General features: G+C 46.0%; 1 protein-coding gene across 1 annotated transcript in view; it reads right to left on the bottom strand.

Moving 5' to 3' along the window:
• NGEF (neuronal guanine nucleotide exchange factor) overlaps positions 1–20,951 on the bottom strand; it is a 42,430-nt gene that overhangs the window by 9,316 nt on the left and 12,163 nt on the right. The window contains exons 3-10 of the mRNA XM_075032081.1: positions 18,639–18,824; positions 18,424–18,533; positions 13,413–13,687; positions 5,861–6,021; positions 5,508–5,660; positions 3,378–3,507; positions 2,539–2,613; positions 496–585 (exon numbers count right to left, since the gene is read on the bottom strand). Coding sequence (XP_074888182.1) covers positions 496–585; positions 2,539–2,613; positions 3,378–3,507; positions 5,508–5,660; positions 5,861–6,021; positions 13,413–13,687; positions 18,424–18,533; positions 18,639–18,824 — 1,180 coding nt within the window. The remainder of the gene's footprint in view (positions 1–495; positions 586–2,538; positions 2,614–3,377; positions 3,508–5,507; positions 5,661–5,860; positions 6,022–13,412; positions 13,688–18,423; positions 18,534–18,638; positions 18,825–20,951) is intronic.

Here is a 20,951-nt window from a genome sequence, read left to right as displayed (position 1 = left end):
TGCATAAACATAGGGATGAATTAAAATGGTGGGACAGTCTTCATTTTGGTATTTGCCAGCTTTAAAGTGTTTTGCTTTGTAGCTTTCATCTTCCTTTAACATAATTTGCAATGTAAAATAATAGCTGAAAGCTGACCTGCATTTTGAAGAGAGGTGAGAGGGAAGAGCCAGAACTGAGTGCTAGAGCAGGAGCCAGCCACTGCGCACAGGTGGTTTGATGCCAGTGTGTCCCATCTGTGTACACGCACAACACGCTGGCCTCACTGCTGTCCCTGGCCCCTGCAGCACGCATGCACAGAGACCACATGCACAGATGCTGTGCCTGCAGCAGCAGCATCCCCTTCAAAGGCTTTGGAGGGGGACAGTGTGGACCAGGCCACCACTGAATGCTCGCTAAAAGGAGTGCAGCTGGGTTACTATTGCCATGTATGTGCACACAACACCTGGATGCTGTTGGTTCACTGTCTGCAAAGGGTTACAAGCCTATACTTATACCTTGATCTTGAATTCCAGTTTCTTCTGGATGCTGATCATCTGCTCTGTTCGGCTCATCTTCCTGACACCTTCATTACATGCTTTCACCACCTGGGAAAAAGAAAGTACGATGATTTGCCTCCACTGGCCTTAAGCAGGTAAGTCATGATGGACAACACAGAAAGGCCTGACTGTGACAGGGTAAGTGCCCCGCTGTAACAGGAATTGACCAAGCCAAACTCTTCTATCAGCACTGTATTTGCATGAAAAAGAAAAGGGGGGAAAAAACCCCAAAACCAAACCCACAACAAAAAGAACCAAACCCAAAAAACCTCAAACACCCAGAAGATATTATAGATGTAAGCTGACTATCAGAGGACATGTCAGACAGCTGCATTCAGTTACTGAACCAGACAGTATCAAGCAATACTCCTAGTTGCACAGCAAAGGGAACAGCTCATTTTCCAGACCTTGATACACCGTGTATCTCATCTTCCTTGTCCCCAACACTTGAAATGAGGTACAAGCACAGTATCACCTTCAAGATGAGAATGAAGCCAAAAATCTTCATTTCAAAGATGCAAATGCTGTGGTTCCGCCAAGCAAGACCAGATGCCAAGGCTATGAAATGTCCCAGGGAAAGAGGCGGTCATCATACAGAGCCCAGCTATGTTCTGAGTACAAACTTTTAATTTAAAAACCACAACCAATGTGCAGGCACTACCCTATTACAGGAACCTTAACCTAGATGCCACTGCCTGTTTCATAAGGAGCAACTCTCTTGAGAACTAGCTAGGTAGAAAAATTATGTTGGAGAACAAGCTCCACTTTGTGCTCTGTTTCTGCTACTCAAAATCCACCAGAATATCAGCAATTGAAACCATGATCAGCTCTTACCTCTCAAATAGGATACCTACAGAGGCAATACGCGCCAGAGGATCTCTGTTGTGATGCCTGTACCTAGCTGGACATTAGGCATCTAAACTTAAACACTTACAGATAAGTAACCAAGCAAAGGGAGTTATGAAATTTATCACGTGAGTCACTGCCAGCTGAATATAGAAAGAGCATTTTTCTATCAGCAGTTGTAGTCATCTGCATACTACAGGAACAGCCTTCCTCAGGCTTTCGACCAATGGAAAGAAAACTGGCTACCAGATACACCAAGAAGGATTCTGCAAATACTAACTAATGCAGAACATTCTTCATTGCTAAGGTCTCTGTCTTTATTCCTAGTAATAGCCAAAGTGTACACTTCCTAGACTAGTTCAGGGCAAACTCAAGAGCCCATTTGGTTCTAGTAGTTCAGTCAGAAGCTGCAACTGTATCCTCAGGCTGATTAGCAGTTTTCGACTTCAAATACTTACATTGAACTGCAGGATTCAAGAGATGTTCCAAGCTTCTGATGGCTAAGGGTTCAAACACTCTGTCTCAGCCCATGTAGCTGCCAGCTATGTCCAGACCATTCAGATATGTAGCCTAGAGATGGGATTGCCCTGTTTGACTGTGTCAGGAGCAGCCCAGATGGAAAACATCCCAATGTCTTCCTGATGTTTTGTACACAGCAGTAACTAGCACAACTGAATGCCACACCTACCTACAAGCTTCAGGGAAGAGGGCTAAAAGCAGGCTTGAGTACCTCATCAAGAAACTGTTATTCTAGATCAGAGGAAGAAGTGTGCTGTATTGGAGGAAACCTGACACAGTTGTACTCTACTGCCTGTTGCAGCTAATTACAACTCTCATTGGGATCCGTCACCTTCAGGTATCTGCAAAAACAGTTTATATTTTCAAAGACCCCGAAGGAAAACATTCTTTCTGCCCTTTCCTACAGCGGAAACATACACGTCTGTTGTTAGCAAGGGGTTCCTCGTCACTGACATCTAAGTGCTGCTAGATTAGTCCATCTTTGAGAGCAAGAAAGACTTAAGAAAAAAAAAATTACTCTTGAAACACAGTGACAGGATTCAAAGGGACAGCTCCAGGAGCAAATGTAGCTTGTAGGTCTTTTTTTTGCAGGGGGAAAGAGCACAATGGTTTAATCTTAATGGCCTTCAAACTTACCGTTTCCAGTTCTTTATGTGCATCCAGGGCAGTGGTTTCCCTGTCAGACTTCTCTTCCACTTTCTTCAAAATATTCTGCAGCGGAGGAAAGGCTGTGTTAACTCTGATCCTCATCTGACAGCACTCTGCTAGCCTCCGAGTTATTTCTGGCCATCAGCCTAATTACAGGATAGGTGACAGTACAGTGACTCTCACCTCTTAGTTCCTCTTTCTCATTAAAACCTGTTCCCATCTGACCTTATATCTAAAAGAAATCTAGCAGGCAGACTCCTATTTTATAAAAATAATTTAATAAATAAAAATAGCTAGAGCTGGCACTAACAGACAGTGTTATTGGTAATCCCAGTGGGATAAGACCATTTGGGACTGAGCTGTTTCCTTATCCCTAGAACAATGTCCTCCAGCAACGTTTAGACAAGCTGGCAAAGCAGAGGAGGAAGATGGCTGACAGTGGTCTAAGCCACTCTGATGGAGTGATTACCCATGGAGCATTTCCACGTCCTGCAACTGTTCTGCACTGTGCATGTATGTCAGCATCCTGTCAGGCAGCTGGGTTGATAGACTGTTGCTACCCCTTCTAGCAGCTCAGCAAAGTTCCTCCTCAACTCTTTTGCTCAGTAAAAGCTCTCCAGCAAATTCAATGCTAATTTGGGGATGGTCTCTGAGTGACTGAAATCTTTTTTTCATAGTTGTTGAGAATGTCTAACCCTGTGGAAAGGCTTCATCCAGCTCTAGGGTTGAGCGTGGCTGTATCTAAGCCTCATTCACAACTGCTGGAAGGCAAAATTCCAGGAGTGATCCAGAAGACCTTTAGGGGAGAGAGAAGAACAAAACTCTACCTGCACCAGCAGCTTGAGCCGAGTGATCCTTTGAAATGGCAGAATCAGGAAGGAAGAAAAGGACAGGCCTTTGCACTTGGGATCCAGCTCCAGCTGTGAGATCACTTCCCGGAAAGCTGGCTTGTCCTGGCTGAGAAAAGAGAGAGAGAGAAGGTGAGGGCTTTGAGTGCTGCCCTGCCTGAGACTCTGGTATATGGCTGGTGACCCAAAAGCAGCTTGGTCCCAGAGACAGCATCTGCCTCACCTCTCCCAATAAGAGAGAAGAGGGGAGGAGGGGACTGAATGCTTCTAGGTGTATTTTAATTTAAATCTAGAACTATTTATAGTGTTGGGGGAGGGAAAAAATAGACTTTTAATGTACAAGCCATGCTAGTGTTCACATGTGTTAGCACATCTAGCTCAGCAGCATATGCTGTGTGCGTAGGTGTGTGTGAATGGGGTGTGTGTCCAAGTAGATGAGTCAGAGGCATAATTATGTATTTTTACACAGTTGGAACTCTGTGACAAGGTGAAATTCACACAGTTGTAAGAACAAGACAAGCCACAAAACAGCTCAAGCTTGGCTACTCCTGGCTGCTTAGCTGGAGGATGGAAATCATTATCTGGCCTGAGAAGGGCATCGGCGATGCCTGGGCCTTCCCTGATGGTGTTCGCAGCAGATGAGGGCATTGCTGGTCCATGGACACAGCTGCACAGAGCAGCCTCACAAGCCCCAGCTGCCATAGTCAAAGACAATGCTTCCTGGCAACTGCGGGGCCCTGAGGAAGACTTACACTGCTGGAGTCCTGGCTAGCAGAAACAGCATAGATGCGAAAAGATTGCTAACTGTGCAAAACCTGTCTTTACTGTGTGTGACTCGCAGCATCCAAGGGAAGTCATTGTAAGTTTTTCTTCCTGCTGCAGCAGGTACTTGTGTGATGGTGTGACTCACCAGAGCCACAGCAGAATGGACCTGCGTGCATCTGAGGAACAGCCAAATGGGGGGAACTGTGACACACATCAGGCTTTGAGTTCAGCCAAGTGCTGCAAAATTCTTCTGCTAGCTAGGAGCCTGTGGAAGAGAGTCTATTCTTCTCAATTTGCTTTACATTCTCCCACAGACAAAAAAAATGCTGCCCTCTAAATTTATATCTAGGAATACCTCTATCTCCAACAGGTCCTTTTCAAGCTCAAGTAATCCAGCCTATTGCTGCTTCACTTCTGAATGTTTAGTTAATGGCTCTAGGCAAACTGTTTATATTCTGCAGCTATACTGCTTGCCTATGACTGAAGGAAACCCTGCAGTACCCTCTTTTTGGAGAGAATGGTTGGCCAAGCTCAACAGAGGCCCCTTAAAGTGATTTTTTTTGGCCTTAAAAGCTGGAGAACAGAGAAAGGAAAGGATTAGGGCTTGTTACACTTCCCTGAACCAGCTGCTGCTATGGTAGCATGTGCAATGGGCTGTCCTGAAAGAATCCAGGACATTGTAACTAAAGAAAAATTAATTCTCCTGCTCAAAGACAAGCCTGTAGGGCACTCTTTGTTTTGAGCGGCATAAGAGAATTCCTACTGGACCAAAAGACTTGCTAAACTTGAAAAATACTGCAAAAATATCTTGGATTATAGCCTCAGGCCTAGGTAACATCTATGAGCCTAACACCAGAATGTGAAGAAAATATTATTTTTTTTTTCCCTTTTAAGAAAATTTTATTGTTCTGAACTAAAAAATTAGTTCTCAACTTTTGGAAGGTCAAATGCATTGCTGAAAAGCTCAGGAAAAGCAGTGGCTGTTCTTGTCATCAGAGATCTGTATTACATTACATACTTGGTCTTTCAATCTCTTGCCTCTACTTGCAATTTGAAAATACATACATTTCACAAGTGTGTGTCCCCATGTACACTGTAAATATTTCCCACAGTTGGGAAATACTGGCTCTGAATTGACTTGGTATGTTACCTGCATACTATATCACCCCACCCTTACTATAAAGCCTTTTAATTGTGTTTTCTTTTTATAGGTGCAGTGAAAAATCACTGAAGTGGGAAATTGTGTTTCTGTACTATCTAGCCCTTTCTCATAACTATCAAAATTACAGTTATATAGCCTATACAATTTTGCAAAATAATTTAGCATCAAGCACTGGAACTCACAGAAGCTGCTTGTAAGCTCTTTCCTGGTAGGTCTGGTTGGAGACGTAGGTGATGTACACAGAGAAGTGATTAACCGTATGCTGATAGACAATATCACACACATCTGAGATCACGATGTTCTCCTCCACCCGCTGCTCAAGGTCCAACAGGAAGCTAGATGAGAAACCCAGCGCTCATATTAATTGTTAACTGAAGAAGCCCCTGGGGTTCAAAGCAATGAATGCGTTCACAGGCTCTTCGAAAAGACAGCGGGTAACACACTGCCCCTAGTCAGCTCCTCCTTCCCTCTACAAATGAGGTTAGCTAAAGCGATGCCATTTAGCTGGACAAAAATCCATCAGGAGTTGTCTTACCGCTCACTAACAGCCATGACATCCAGGACATTGGAGAAGAGGATGTGTGCCTCAGACTGGTGTAAGATCTTTTTCAGACGTTCGTTCTCCATGAAGTGAGACACCAGCAGATTCAGACTCTTGTAATACGAGGCTTCAGAAGTAACCAGCTCAAACATGGCCTGGGGGGGAATCCCAAAGAAGGAAATCAGCAGGTACCTTCTACTCCTATAGTGAGGCACACACAGTGTTAATGAGAACATCTGTGCTGCACACAGTCATGGACCTTGCACCCACCCTCCAGGCCCAGAGTATGAGGAGAGGTAAGCCCAGAATGGCATTTGCTGTGTTACGGAGGATAGTGACTTGAACAGGGAAGATTTCCTCCCTCATCCTGGGTCCTTCTTTCTCCCTCCTAAGTTGTTCGACTGCATTTCCTTCCACTGAATCTCTCCAGCAGAATTCTCTTTTTTTTCTTATTATATATAAGCAGTCTGATTTTGTGCACGTGCACAAATAAAAGCACTTCATGGGCTCCGCCCTTCCTTCTTAGTGTCACTCAGGCTTGACCTGAGGCTGCCCCATGCACTGGTGTCCCCCCACCCCATGCCTGCTTGTCATGGTCCTGCACTTTCATCTCCCTTTCGGGAATTTCCCCTTGGCAGCCTCCATGTACCCTCCAACCCGCTGCTGATCATAACAGCGCCAGCTTGTATCTCTGCTCGTTGTGGCTTGTTGTGCTACCTAGGAGGGTCTCCTTGCACCCTCTACACTCTTGTTTTAGAAAAGCCATGGTGTAGGGGCTGGGGTGTAGAGAATCCAGCACACTGCAGTCCCAGTGTGCAACACATGCTGCTCCTTGGGTCAGAGCTAATAAAAATACATAGCTGTGGTCCTCCAAGCCCCTGTGTGTTCCCTGACCCAAAGGAAATACAGCTATTACTGTCCAGCTGAGGCTCGCCGGTCAACTCTGGCCATAGGCTTTTCTGACCCAATTCACCAAGGACTAGGACAAGACACAGTAGTCCTTAACTATTACCATAAGCCATAAATAATCTCCAAATTCCAGCTCTTGCTTCTCCTGTTAAAAGAGAAGTCTCTGGTGCAAAGCCTGGGTTTCTCAGGCCAGGGATGTGGTCTGGGGAAGCAGAAAGATAAATTGATGGTTTGGTTCAGAGATAAATCACAAGTTAATGAGACGAGGATGTAAAACCTTCTGCCCACAGCAGGTCCCACAGGGCCAGTCCGCTATTACCACACAGAGCTTACTTACTCTCCAGGCAAGTGTTTGTCGTCTTTCTTCAGTAGTAGATAAAAAAGGTGATTATTTACACAGTTACTGAATCCATTAGTTGAAGATTAATTGAAGATTCTCACAAGAGTTTCAACATGGTGAAAAATCATTAGATCCTTTGGACATCTCTTGACGAAGGTGAACCTTGGGCTTCTTGTCCTGGGGCAGGACCATGCTGCCGCTACTGAAAGAGGAACCTTTTGGTAGCACAGTGAAAGTCTTGCTTCCTTAAACCTAAAGCTGCTTTGACCCTTGAGCCCAAGCTCCCCTACTCCTCACAGCTCCTCTGCTACACCCTGGTGAGGATGGGAGCTGGCCAGGCAGTGCAGGTGCAAGTCCCTGACCTCCACTAGCTCTCAGAGGCTGTGGGGGTCCAGCTGGAGTCGAGGAGATCCAATGGAGCAGCAGGTCCATGCAGTACTTTTTGTGCTGTGCATATGGAAAAATATCTTCCAAATTAACTGGGGGCCTGTCTTGCGGCTTGGTTGTTCTTTTTTTGGGTTGTGGGTTTTTTTGGTTTATTTTTAAAGAAATTATTTTAAATTCTCTGCTGATGAGTTTTTGGCCTTTTCCTGGAAATAATCACTATCCATCACAGAAGAACCTGAGGCACAGAGACCTGGGTTATATTCCTGGCACTGTGCTGCAGTCCAAGATCTGGGAGGATGGGCACAGCAAGGAGGGACTGTTACTCAATCCAGGGCTGCTAAAATATCAGTTGAAGTGACATTCCAGCTCTTTGTGGGGTTGGTAGCCTAGGAAATATTCCCGGTGGGCAGTTAAGTCAAACAGGTGGTCCTTTCCTGCACCAGAGAAGGAGGCTGTGCCTGCACAGCCCCCAGAAGGGAGATAAGAGCAAAGGGTGTGGGTAGAAATACACTCGGTCAGTATATGTGGACAGCTGGTTTAAGGAATGAGAGGATGTGGGGGTTTTTTCAAGGCCAGATTCCCAATGAGAAAAGTGGAGGAGTATCAGCTCGGCTTCTCCCAGCAGCTTCACCAGGGCACCTGCTGAGCCTGAGAAAGAACCTGTCTCCTCTTCTCTGCATGACTGGCTAGGTCCTAAATGCACCTCTTACAGCTTTAACTGGACCTTTTTATTTGATAAATGAGAGGAGAAGTGGAAATGGGTAAAGATGCACCAAAGAATAAGACAGGATGTGCTGGGACAGCCTGTCCCTTCCAGATATCCTGGGGATTGATACCATCAGTCATTTTGCACTGCAGCTTTCCAGACACTCCAAGCCAGGATTTTTTTTCTGCAAGGTTTGATTGCAGGATGGCCATGAGAGCCAAGATCAAGACCTGCAACTCTGTCACTGCCTTTAAACCCTCAGACAATTTGCTTCATCTAGAAGGTTGCTTCCTGATCTGCAGAAGCCCCTCTGCCTATGTTTGGAGAAATTAATTTGTGTGTGTTTGCTGTTCACCATAGTGGGGTGTGCCAGACCTGCATGGGCATGTGCAGAGTGCAAGCCATACTAAAGAAATAAAGAAATCCATAGTGAAAATATCAATATACAGGGCTCTGATTTAAAGGAGATGCTAGGAAAGCAAAGAACATCACTGATCGGGACAAGCTTCTGGAAATGTTCACAGCATGGGCATGGCACAAGTTTCCTAATCTACTTTGGAGATCCAGCTGGTCCTCTGCAGACCCAAAGTACCTACTCCAAGCAGCCCAGACTGCTGTTTCCCTTTTGAATGGTAAGTATGAGCTGCAAACCTCCTAAACTGGCACCAAACATCCAACCATGCGATGCGATGGTGTGGTCTCTGTGGAATAAATGAACTTTGCTAGCTCTAAGCAGTCACTAGAAAAAAAAGAGTATGAGCTCTAGCTCTAAGCAGTAACTAGAGAAAAAAAAAGGCATGAGCTTCTGGTCTTGGAATTGCAAAAATAACTAGAAAAAAATTTGAACTAAATGTCAATTGATGTAATGCTATCTTCCTGAGTCTACAAATAGTCTGAAACTATCTCTTGGAAACATGACCGACACTGTTCCATCAGTCCTCTGGCTCATTAACTTCATGAAATCTCATAGTGACGTAAAAGCTATATTAATCGTTTTCATTCATTATGTTTTGGCAGAGAGGTTGAGAAAAGAAAAGAGAAGTGAAGCCTAAGGAAGAAAGAAATGTAGAAGATAAAAAAGGAGAAAAATTAAGAGTCACCAAAGACAAGAGTAAGTAATCCTACAGGCTAAATTCCTATTGAGACAATATGGTGTTTTACTGCATAGATTGGAAATACCTGTTCCTAATGGCCCTGCTCTTCATGTAAAGCACCAGGTAAGAAGGGGGAATTCTGGTCTAGTCTGGGAGGGATGTTGTTCTGATCCGATGCCATGGCATTGGCTGTGACCAGCTCTCACACCTGACTGCTTTCACAGGGCCAGTCTGACATCCATCTGCTAGAAGTGCAGTAAGTCCAGCACAAGAGCTCTCTGGAGGTTTGAAATCTAAGGTTTGCTCAAAGAAGCAAAGGAAAGGAAATATTTTCTGGACATTTTTGTGAAAATGGAAGAAGAGAGAAAGACTGCCTACCTGTCACATGCGCTCTTCCACACAGAGGCCATGTCACCAGTGCACATAACCAGGCTCAAGTCCCTCTTTTGCTTGAGCAAGTAATATTTTCAGAGCAGTAGCTCTCTGATCTAAATTCACACCATGACACATGGTGCAGATTAGTCTGTCTCTGCCCCTTTTTCTAACACCAAAGTGACCTGAATCCAAATAATCCCTGGCAAAAACTTTATAAAAGCTCATACATCTTGGCAAAAATGGTTCAGTTCAAAGATTGAGAATAATTTGCTAAATTATTTTTATTAGTAAATTGTTTTGGGCGAGTTCCACTCAGCTCAGAATGTCCTATAACATAGAAGATGAACACGGTGTAAGAAAATCAATACAGTTAGCAAGTAGAAAAGGACAAAATGAAGAAACTATACAGTAAATAAAAAAAGGACAAACTGAAAGGTAGAGAACTGAACTGGGGAAGAGGAATAAACCAGAGCCACTCCACAAAAATGCCATACCAATATCTAATTTAAGGTTCATACTGAAAGAAGTTTCACACTGAAAGACGTTTCACTGATTAAATGTTGTTTCTTCTAATTTCCACTACCTCTTCAGAGCCTAGTATCTTGGTGACAGAATTTTTTTTAACCTAAATCACATGTAATAACAGGGAGTGTGTTTTCTCTCTAGTCACTTTTTCCTCCTGCTACATGCATGTTGTCTGTCATTTCCTCCACATTGACTCCATGTCAGAACCCAAAAAGCATTTCCTTTGGCTTGGTCTTCTTGTACCGTTACATTTTCTAGACAGTTAAAAAAAAGCCCTTGTTGATTCATGTTTTGCTGTGTTCGATGCTCAACAGATGTCTGGATAATTAAAACTACCCTATCAATTACCTAGTCATTTCTGATAATTATTCCAGTAGCACATAATTTTCGTATTTCCCTGATCTCTATGGTCTGTAACATGTCTTTTGCTTTTTCCTTTGTTCTTCCTTTTTCTGCATTTGCACCCACATTTTTTGTGACACTTCCAGTTGTTTCACATCCTCCTACTCTCACATTTGCTTCAGACGAAGAAGGCTGGTGTGGCAGAGACCATTGCTGTGTGAATTCTGTTTGAGTTCCCGCAGCTAATGGGCCATGCTGCAACACTTTTTTGCTGAAATTGCTGGGGGGTGGATGTGGTTTTTGGTTTGGTATGGTTCTGGGGAGGTGGGGTGGGGTTTTTTGTTTGTTTTGGTTTGGTTTTTTCTTTGTTGTTTTATTGGGGTTTTTTTCCCCTTCCTGAAACTCCATTTTCTGGCTCATTTGTTCCAATGGGGACAATGACAAATTGCCTTCTTGACACTTTTCAAGCATCCATTGCTCTTCAGTCAAGTTTCCTGTTTTGATACTTGAAAAACACCTGTGTCTTGTTTTTTATCTTGTATTGATAACCTGCTTAGTCATTTTCTGTCATTGCCAATAACGAAGACCAGACTCCTCTTCTTGTTCTTGTCTCTTTCATTTTGCAGATTACTGCAGATGAGCAAGTTTTTCTTTGACTATTTAAGCCCTGCTCCATCACAGCTATGGTGGTGTTCCCTTCCTCAACCGTGAACAGGGGTATTTGCTTCAACTTTCTTTCCATTTGTGTACCGGTATTCCTCCCTGTGGTCTAAATAATACTCTTCTCCTACCTGTCCTGGCTGAAGGGCTCCAAGCTCTTCTAGTCCCTGGGTTTACCACAGCTTTGAAGATAAAATGGGTCAGAATGGTATGATTTTGTCCTTAAGACATTTACTCCAGAATTTCTGCTGCCCTGTACTTCAGGTAAATTCCTCCAATTCTGCTTCATGAAGCTGAAGGCTTTACATTCACTTAATCAAGCCCTTATGTACAGCTTACACTCCCAATTCATATCCAATGTAAGTACGGTTCCAGCGCTGCAGGAGGAAGCAGTGCTTGCTTATAGCAAGGCTGAATTCAACATCATCTCTTTAATTCCATCAGTGATTTCTCCAGCCCTTCTTGTTTTCTGTCCTTGACTCTCCTCACAAAGCAAATTCTCCACTTTATCTATTCAATGTTCAGCCAATTTCACAGCTTTCTGGCTTCTAGCAATTTTATAATCTCTTACTGTGCTAATCCCAGAACAAACAGGAAGAAAATTTCAGCTCTGATAAACTAACATCAGGAGAAAGCACAGTACTTCTTTAAGGCAGCACTCTCCCATCTCCATCTGCTTTATTTCTCTTGTTATTTAAGCAGAGAGAAGAAAATTCAGCACACTTGATGTTGGGGTTCAGCAGCACAGAGATTTTTTCCTTAAGACACCTACAGGAAATGAAAGTAACTAAACAGAAATAGCAGGGTTTGAAATCTATAATGCAAACTTTTAAGCAAATGTTTCTCTGCAAAAGACTCTTCATTTTGAAGCAGAAAGAAAAACAAAAGCTTGTAATTTTTCAGATGCCAGACTGTGTTTTTAATGCTGGTAGTTAGAAGCACTGTGTTTTGCCAGGTAAACAGAACAAATCTGATATAGAAATAACCAGTGCAGAATAAGAACATGGGAAAGCAACAAATTACTTCAGTCACCTTCAGCCATAACCCTGACACACTAACAGTCTGTGCTGCCAGCCCAAGCTACCCTGTATAAACATGGGTCCCTTCTACTAAGGATGTAACACAGCCCTGCCCATCATACCCCTACAGTTCACAAGATGAGCCTTTTCAGTGTAACAGTGAAGTTAGTTACAGTCTTGGCCACAACTAGGGTGGCATTGTATACACAAGGGATTCATAAATGTCGATTGTGCAAATCCAAGTAAACTTAGGGGGAACTGCTCACACCCCAAGATGTTCTTCAGCCCTTTGGGTACAATCTTATGAGCCGCGGCTGAACAGATACACTGCTGCAACGGTCTGACCAGAAGCAATCCTGGTGCAGGAGTATAGTAGGACTCAGAATCGAGCCTTTGAAGGCCCACTGCTGGTATTACAGTGCACACCACACACTAAACAAGGCTTGTTCGTCTCCACTGCTGGCTACAAATGCAGTGCTATGCATTGACAAAGAGCACTCACATTCCCCACGCTATCCAAAACAGCAACCAGTTGTAAATTGCTGTGTGACTGATGTTTTCATTAATTGCAGCAGTTATCCCCACCTACTGCTTTGATGCAGCCCTATAAATTAACAGCGTATGACTCTTAGTGATGTCATGCACTGTATGGCTAAAATGCAAATATACCTGTCACTATTTTTTACTGTTTTGCATAAGACTGCAAGTAACAACATTTAAAAATAAGGAAGTTTATCAATCTCCATCTCTTCCCTTTCCATTAATGTCATCATATTTAAAACAGAGTACAGTTAACGGTTGAATTCTTCTAAGATTTCTGGTGGAAAGTATGTATCCTGCCAGTAACTTTAGAAGAGGATTAATGTGCAGTGGGAACCAAAATCTTTATTGCAAGAGCCTCTTCATTATCTCTCTTCCTTTGTAAATTGCTCCTAATGCTGAATCAGAAAAAAGAAGTTCTTTTTTGCTACAGAAATGTCCAGCAGCAATAGCATATAGAACATCTGTAGTTTCAAAAAAAGAGCAAGTGGTGCTAACCAGTGCAACACTGAGAAGTACTCAGCAGGCGAAGGCTTGTCTGTGACTGCTATGAAGCTTTTCATTTTTAAATCTTGATCATTTGACTTAATTCACTCTCGCTCTTTTAAGCAACAACCCAGCCAAGAAACATTCCACCTTCCCCCATTACCTCCTGCAGCTTGATCTCATCTGGCTGGAGGATGCTGAGGACCCCGCTGCTCCGGATCTCAGGAAGATCCTGCCATAAGTTGAACCTGGAGTTGGAGTTCCTTAGCAAACTGATTTGTGGTGGAGCTTTGCTTTCAGTTGTACTTGTAGGTTCTGCTTCAGATGGGGTTTCCTCGCTGGGTGAACTCTCCTCAGGGTCTGTCTGTGAATCCTGCAGTCGTCTAGTTTCAATCTCCTGGCGTGTGGATTTATCTCGATATTCCTGATACAAGAGTCCTAGGATGCAACATAATAGGTCTGAGAGGTTACAACTGAACAAAAGAGTAGAAATGTATTGTGGGAAAGGATATTTGTTTTGCATTAGTTCACCTCAGCAAAGGTGAGAGAGATCACTTCCATGCTGAGCAAAAAAGCCAATTATGGCATTCCTATTTCAGCCAGAAGTGGAAACTATAAATGGAAGGCCATTTCTAAATCTAAAGTATTGTCAACAATCTGCTCTCACAAAACATTTAGTAACACAATCAGATGAATCCATGATCAATCAGAAGACATAAAAGAAGCAGTTTGTTATTTAAACCTTGATTTTCTCTGCAATATTATTATGTTACAAGTTATATAGACTGATAGGTATGTGTAAGTGTGTGTCTGGAAAAGTAATACTGCATGCATTGAAACTACTTTAAAGGAGCAATTGGATGGCCATGAAAATCCTTAAGGAAACACTGAGCTGCTGTTAAGGCACTGGACAGCTGAAGCATTGGGACAACAAGCTACAGTTACTAGTTTGTTTTGGTATTGACTTCATGGTTAGCCTTGGACATGTTGCTTAATTTCTTTCTGTTTTCCTTCTCGGTTTCTAAGATGAATGAAGATAAGAAATTAACATTCAAAAGGTACCTGAATGCCACAGCACTAAGGAAAAGGCTCTGAATTCACACCATCTTGCAGCACATAAATCACACGAGATGTCTTCTGAGTTTCACTTACTAACTTCAGGAGCAGACAAAATTGCACAGAATTTGCCCCCACCCCTGATTTTAAGTGACAGCACAAAAAAGGTAGGAATCCTGAAATTCCTTGGCCATCTTTAGAAGATCCTTTGTCTCTCCTAGGGCTTTCTAACTGTCCCATTTCTCTTTCTAAGCCATCTACAGGACCCAGAATATTAATTGCTTGAAAATAAAATGTAATTTAGAGATATGAAAAGACATGAGAGCATGAGCCTGCTCTGAGTCACTCTCCTCACTCAAACTGAAGGAGCGCAATTTACATTATCTCCCTTGGTTTATACTTGAATTGCAAAGTTTAATATGAATTAATAAAGTCCCTGATGTTAAAAAAAACCAAACAACCCTACTTTTTTTTTTTTGCCTGAATCATTAGGGGTTAAAATCTATCTGGTCACATGCATTCACGATATTTAATCTCAGAAGCAAATTCCATGTGTAATAAGATGAGAGACAACTGGGTCGGGAGTTTGTCTAGGGAGGGCAGAAACGTGGATGTTACTGCCTATTAAATCTCTGGGTCAGTTTTCACAAGGCTCCACACCAATCACTGTTAAAAACTGTATCAGAAATATGCTGGGGAAAAGCACAGGCACAAGGACAGCATTACTGCAGTCTGCAAGTATATCCTGCTATCTGTTCTCCCTGGAAAGATGCTCAACACTGGATTAAAATAGCAATAAGGGTAGCTGTGCCTAGGAAACCATACAGTCTTCTGTTAGCTTCCTACACGATAACTGAAGAGAGGAGACTTCCCCTGAAGTTTTGCATGCTGCTGCTACTTATATAATTTACCTCTGCGTCAGCTAGGCTTATATGACTTTCATAAGCATTTCCGCCTGTTATTTAGCGTCAGTGAGGGTGCTGAGGATGTAGCAGGGTGGAAAGGCTCCTTCAGGAATGGAGCAGAGAGCCTGCTGAATCGGAGCCGCTTTCAGTGGTGCTGATCTGAAAGCTCAGCCTGTGCTTGCAGGCTCTGGTGCGGTAGGGCACTGGGCACTTTCTACCCCACCGAACTGTACTCCAGACAGCAGGACAGGCTGGGAGGTAACACCCTGCAGCAATATGGGCAGCACTTGACTCAAGGGAAAACATGCTGGGAAACTGAAGTATAATCTATTTTACTCATATTGGAGATAATGATACTTCAGTGTCTGACTGTACAGCCATGTTGTGCTGGTGGGTCTGCCCTGCAAGTCAGAGGCAATTAAAGATATTTTGTGTAAGGGGGATTTAGTGTCCCTTGTGCAGATCTGGAGAGGAGCCCTTTAAGAAAGATCCTCAAGACAAATTTCCCCTTTGCTTTTAAGGAAATAAAATCCAGACAATGAAACTTAATCTTGCTTCCAGGTTTCCCATCTGACCAACTGAACAGGCAATACCTGCGAAGCCCTCAGTGGCAGGCAAAGGCAAATATGGGCATGGGGACATTGATAGACCAAAGGCATCTACCACCAGAACTCGTTCAGAAATCACAACAAGGTAACTCATTTTAAGGAGGGAGCTGAAGAGAGACTGGCTGAAGCTCTACCACAGACAGCAATATGGGGAGGAAGCAGAAAAGTGATACCAGAAGAAAGACAAAAGACAGGTAGATGTTGAAGCAGAAGAAGCATAGGAAGAAACTAAGAGGGTTGTGCTAGCAAGGAAAAAAGATATACTCGCTATCTTGCTGTAAAAGGTCTATCCATATGTTGGTAAAGAGGTTACAATGGGTACAGCAAAAGCTTAGATAAGAGAGAGAGAGGGAGAAAAGCCATGCAAAAGCCTACTCTAGATGAAGCAGGAGACGGTCATGGCACAGGATGGGTGGCGTAACAGATGCAAGGTCAGGGAACAGGGTTTTGATGTTGAAAGGAGAGCAATATATCTGGGAACAGACTGAATGTGTAGAAAGAAGCTGAGATTAGTAGTTGAATGTCACTCAGAAGATACAATGCTTATGTTTAGTAAGTGAACAAGTACAAAATGTCAGAGACCTGTACGAGCTCCATTCATTCCTTTATGTCCCAACTGTCCCTACTGCTGTGATCTGGCTAAAGGTTAACTGTGTGGTCAGAGCATGGGCTTGGTGTCACCTGTTGGCTTAAGTAGTTAAGGCTGATCTTCCCAAGGGGTGTTTACATAGTTTGCATAGTACCTAATAGACTTTCCCCTTTGTGTTTATTCCATTTAATTTTGCTGCCACAGTCTCCCTTCCCAGCTCTCTCAAAAACTGGGAGGGGAATTGAAAAACTAGTTACTAATTGTGGAAAATCCTCACCTTAGAGAGTTCACAGCGCTTTTAAAGTAAACGCTATTACACTGAAAGCTATGTAAAATCTCAGGAGGTCCAGAGATGTTTTCTCTGAAATTCTCTGCTCCAGTTTCAGGCAAAAAGTCCATTAATGCCTCAAAGGTAGGAGGGAGGGAAAGGAGCAAGTGTGTTCCAGCCATCTGAAATGACCTCTCTGTTGAGGATTAGCCTTGCATCTCTAGTTGCCAAAACCCTGTCTCCTCCATCAAGGTGCAACAGACCTACTTGCAGTTACACTGATGCGTGCAGAGCTATCACACAGCTTCCTTCTGATATACAGCACATAAAAATACATATGAATATAGGTTGCTTTGAAGTCCTGCTGGTTTTAGTATTTTTATTATGCCTCTTAGCAGCACAGTCCCCGTAAACTGACAATATACTGACACATCTGCCTTGGGAGATTAGTACCTACACAGCCAAAAGCAGGTAACAGATCTGGTAACATCCATGCAAATTGTTCACCACTTTCCTCCAGAAGGCCCCGAACTCAGCTGTTTTGTCTGACACTGGCAAGCTGCTGGTTTCACACCAGCCTCCTTCCCCAGCACTGTCCCCGTGGCATCAGGCACTCCAAAAATCATCCCTGCCTGCCACGACCTGACACCAAACTGCAGCCACTCTCCTCTCACAGAAACAGTGTGAGAATTCTCCTTTTTCCTGCCCGGGAGGTTTGCCTTGCTGCTCATGATAGTTATCTACCCGATTTTCCCATGCAAAGTGCTACAGTTCTGTCCTCTGGATTCAAGTATCTTGCAGTTTCACTTCCTGAAGTTGAACGGAACTGTTTAAAAACAAAGCTTCTATATTCCACCATAAAACCTGCCTCAGGATGGGGGTTAACTTTGCAGTTACCCAAACCTCTCTGAGGAATGTCACAATTCAGATGTGGGAAACCAAGAAACAAGCTGTGAAGGTCCTCTCCGCATCCCACAAAAAACAAAACAAAACGAAACAAAAAAACCCACAAGAGCAAAAGCCTAACAGTCTTCTCCTCCACAGCCACCCAGATAACCTCAACTCTGCCTTTACAAAGAGACCACAAATGGTAAAATAACTTACTCCTCCATTGCAAATGCTACACCAGCGGCTGTTAAAAATACATGCTGACCCCACTGCATACAGCTAACATCCAACAGGATAGTTGACCCAATACTTAATCTTATGCCTTTTTGAGTATGGAAAATCAGATTTCAGCAGAAAGTTGGCTGTAGCCTTAACGATTAACTGCTTTGTAATTACAAGAAGTAATCGTTATTTATTAACGGAGGTAAAGCTGCTCAGCGACACCATTAAATCTCCTGCCAGGCAGCGTGCACACCTGCTGCCCCTAAAGACAGCAAAAAGCCACCGCTAAGGCCATGGTTACTAGGTTTTACACCAACAGAGAGAGGTTTTCCTAGCGAGGACAGTTGGGTTCCCGCAACACAGCCGCCTTACCCCTGCCTGAGGCTCCCTCCTGCAATGTACCGCTTGGGTTTAGATCTGGGTTTCGTTCGCTAAATGCTGCTGGTTTGGGGGGCTTAGGGGGGCGGGAGGCGGCGGCTCGGCTCGGGCGAGGGGCCCGGCCCGCCGCGGCGGCACCTCTAGGGGCTGCTGTGCTGCCGCGAGTGCGGGCAAAAGCGGCGAAGTTGTGGGAGAGCGCGGCCGTCGGACAACGCCCCCCCCCCCCGACCGGATCCCCTCCACGGGGGACGGCTCCTTACCGATGTGCTCGATGAGGTTCCTCCAGGAATCGGCCGTCATGGGGTGGGCGTGCGGCGGCGCCTCGGCAGTGGCGGCGGCGGGGCTCTCCTCAGCGGCCGCGGGGGGCTCCCTGCGGGGGGGGGCGGAGGCACCCTCAGCCGCGGCGGCTGGACGCGCCCCTCCGCCCGCGGCCCCTCGCACCCCTCCCCAGTATCCACCCCCCCCCCCCGCTCACCTGCCGGGCTGTCCCGCCGACCCGTCCTGGTCGAGGGCGCAGGCGGCGCTGAGTGCCGCGGCCAGCAGCTCCATGGCCGGCGGCGGCAGGCGGCTGCCGAGCAGCTCCGGCGGCGGCAGCGGCGGCGGCGCGGGGCTGGGGGAGCCCGGGCGGTTGCCACGGTAACGGGGGTAGGAAGGCAGAAGCCTGCGCGGGAGGGAGAGGGGAGATGCGGCCGCCCCCGGGGCGCCCCCGCAGCCCCTCGAGACCCTCTGCGCCCCCAAGCCCCCTCAGAGCCTCTTCTCAGACGATGCCCCCCCCCGCGTCCCCATGGGTTCTCCCCCCCCAAATCTCTAGAGAGTCCCCTCAGAGCCTCCCCTCAGACCCCCTGTCAGGCGTCCCAGGGGCTCTCCACCCAAATCCCCCTCAGAGCCTTCCCAAACCTCCCCAGAACTCCCTCGGGCTCTCCCCCCCAAATCCCCACAGAGCCCCCCCTCAGCGATCCCCACAGATTCTCGCCACAAAGACCCCTCAAAATCCCCTCAGAACCTTCCCTCGGGCCCCCATAAGCTCCTCAGAGCTCCCTAGCCCCTCGCAGCCCCTCTCCGTGTTCCCAGATCTCCTCTGAGGCCCCACAGAGCTCTACCAAATCCTCGCGGAGCCCCCTCAGTCTTCCCCAAATCCCTTCCGACACCCCTCAGAGCCTGTTAGAGTTCCCTAACCTCGCTCCCTCAGAGCCCCCTGCAGCCCCTTTGGAGTCCCCCAGACTCGGCCCTCAGGGCTCCCACACGACCCCTGAGTCCCCCCCACTGCCCCTCAGAGCCCCCCACAGACCCTCTCAGAGCCTCCAAAATCCTTTCTGAGCCCTGACAGACCCCTCAGACTCCCCCCCACCTCACCACCTCCCCTCTCAGATTCCCCGACCCCCTGCAGCCCCCCACCCTGTGCCTGTCACCCCTGCCCACAGAGACCTCCTCAGCCCCCCAGCTCCCCTCCAGCACTCCAACACAGGTCCCTCCTCCGCCGGGAGGCTGACTCCCTCCTCCCCAAGGGCCCCCCCAAAAGGCAGCAATCCTTGCCCTAGGGACCCCCCACCTTCACAGGCCCCCCTACCTCCATCCCCCCTGCTCTCCTGCAGAAAGGCTCCTTCCCTAGATGCAGGGAAGCCCCTTCTCCATCCCCTCCCTCCCTCCCCAGCAAGGCACCCTCCCCCAGCAAGCACCCCCACACCCCATCCCACCCCATGCACCAGCCCGGGCCCCAGCTCCTCTCCTCCATGCACAGCCACCCCACAGCGGGAAGGGGGTCCTGCCCTGGCACTGACCTCTCCTCCCTCAGACCCGGGGCATAGCGCTGCCCCCCATCCCCTGCACCTCTCTGCCTATGTGTGGCTGGCGCGGTCTTTGAGGGAGAAAAAGGGGTGGGAGGGGGGGGGGTCTCCTGAGCTGCTTCCAGATCTGGTGCATATGGTGCATTTCTTCTCTGGGAATGAAACCCTGAGATGGAGGACTGTAACTGGGAAACTCAGCCTAATCCCTCCTGCCGGGCACTGCACCCTTGATTACCCCACGGGATTGACTGCTATCCTCCTCTCCTCCTCCGGCTGGGCTTTGCACCCAGGTCATTTCCCCCGTCTCCCCCTCCTTAGCGTCGCTACTTCCATAAGGATATATGTCTCAATTAGGCAGTAAGTATCTCAGTACTCAATGATCTATATCTGTCTTCGTTCAGGTAATTGTTTTTCTGCCTCAGGGATAAATCCTCTTGAGCTCCAGAGTACAGTTACACCCTCGGATCCGTTCGAGTGCTTGCAGGCAGGCTGGGTGCAGCTCTTCCCTACACGTTAGTAACCCTCAGCAAAAAAACGTCATCTGCACCACATTGCAATTGAGGAGTTAACAGTAGAAAATGCTCAGCTATTCCTCATGTTCCCTTTCTCCCTGTGCATAAATAACCGTGGTTTTTTCTGTACGTGATAACGTAATTTATGCAACAACATAAACCCCATGTGTTGGTCTTTATGTGTAAAATGGTTCCCTTTTTATCATTTTTATATTGTATTTGCTAAATGATATATCAGGATAGCTTCCAATCAGTGTTTGACTATACATTCAGAAAAACTCCTTCAGCTTATGTGAACTAGATCTCGATCCAGCACACTTGAGAGCTCAGTCCTTAAGTTATTAAGAGGCAGAACGGGAGAGAAAAACAGCTGAAAATGTCGTTGAGGACTCAGAGAAGACTGTCAGTCCCAGACTGGGAGGTCGGAAGGACCACACAACCGGTCAGAAAAATCAGGGTGAGGGTGAGAGCTGGAGCCTGTTTTGCACTGAG

This window comes from Buteo buteo, chromosome 7 (assembly GCF_964188355.1).
Source record: "Buteo buteo chromosome 7, bButBut1.hap1.1, whole genome shotgun sequence".
In the NCBI taxonomy this organism is placed as follows: Eukaryota; Metazoa; Chordata; class Aves; order Accipitriformes; family Accipitridae; genus Buteo; species Buteo buteo.
The sequence above is the reverse complement of the archived record's forward strand: the minus strand, read 5'-3'. Positions and strand labels throughout refer to the sequence as shown.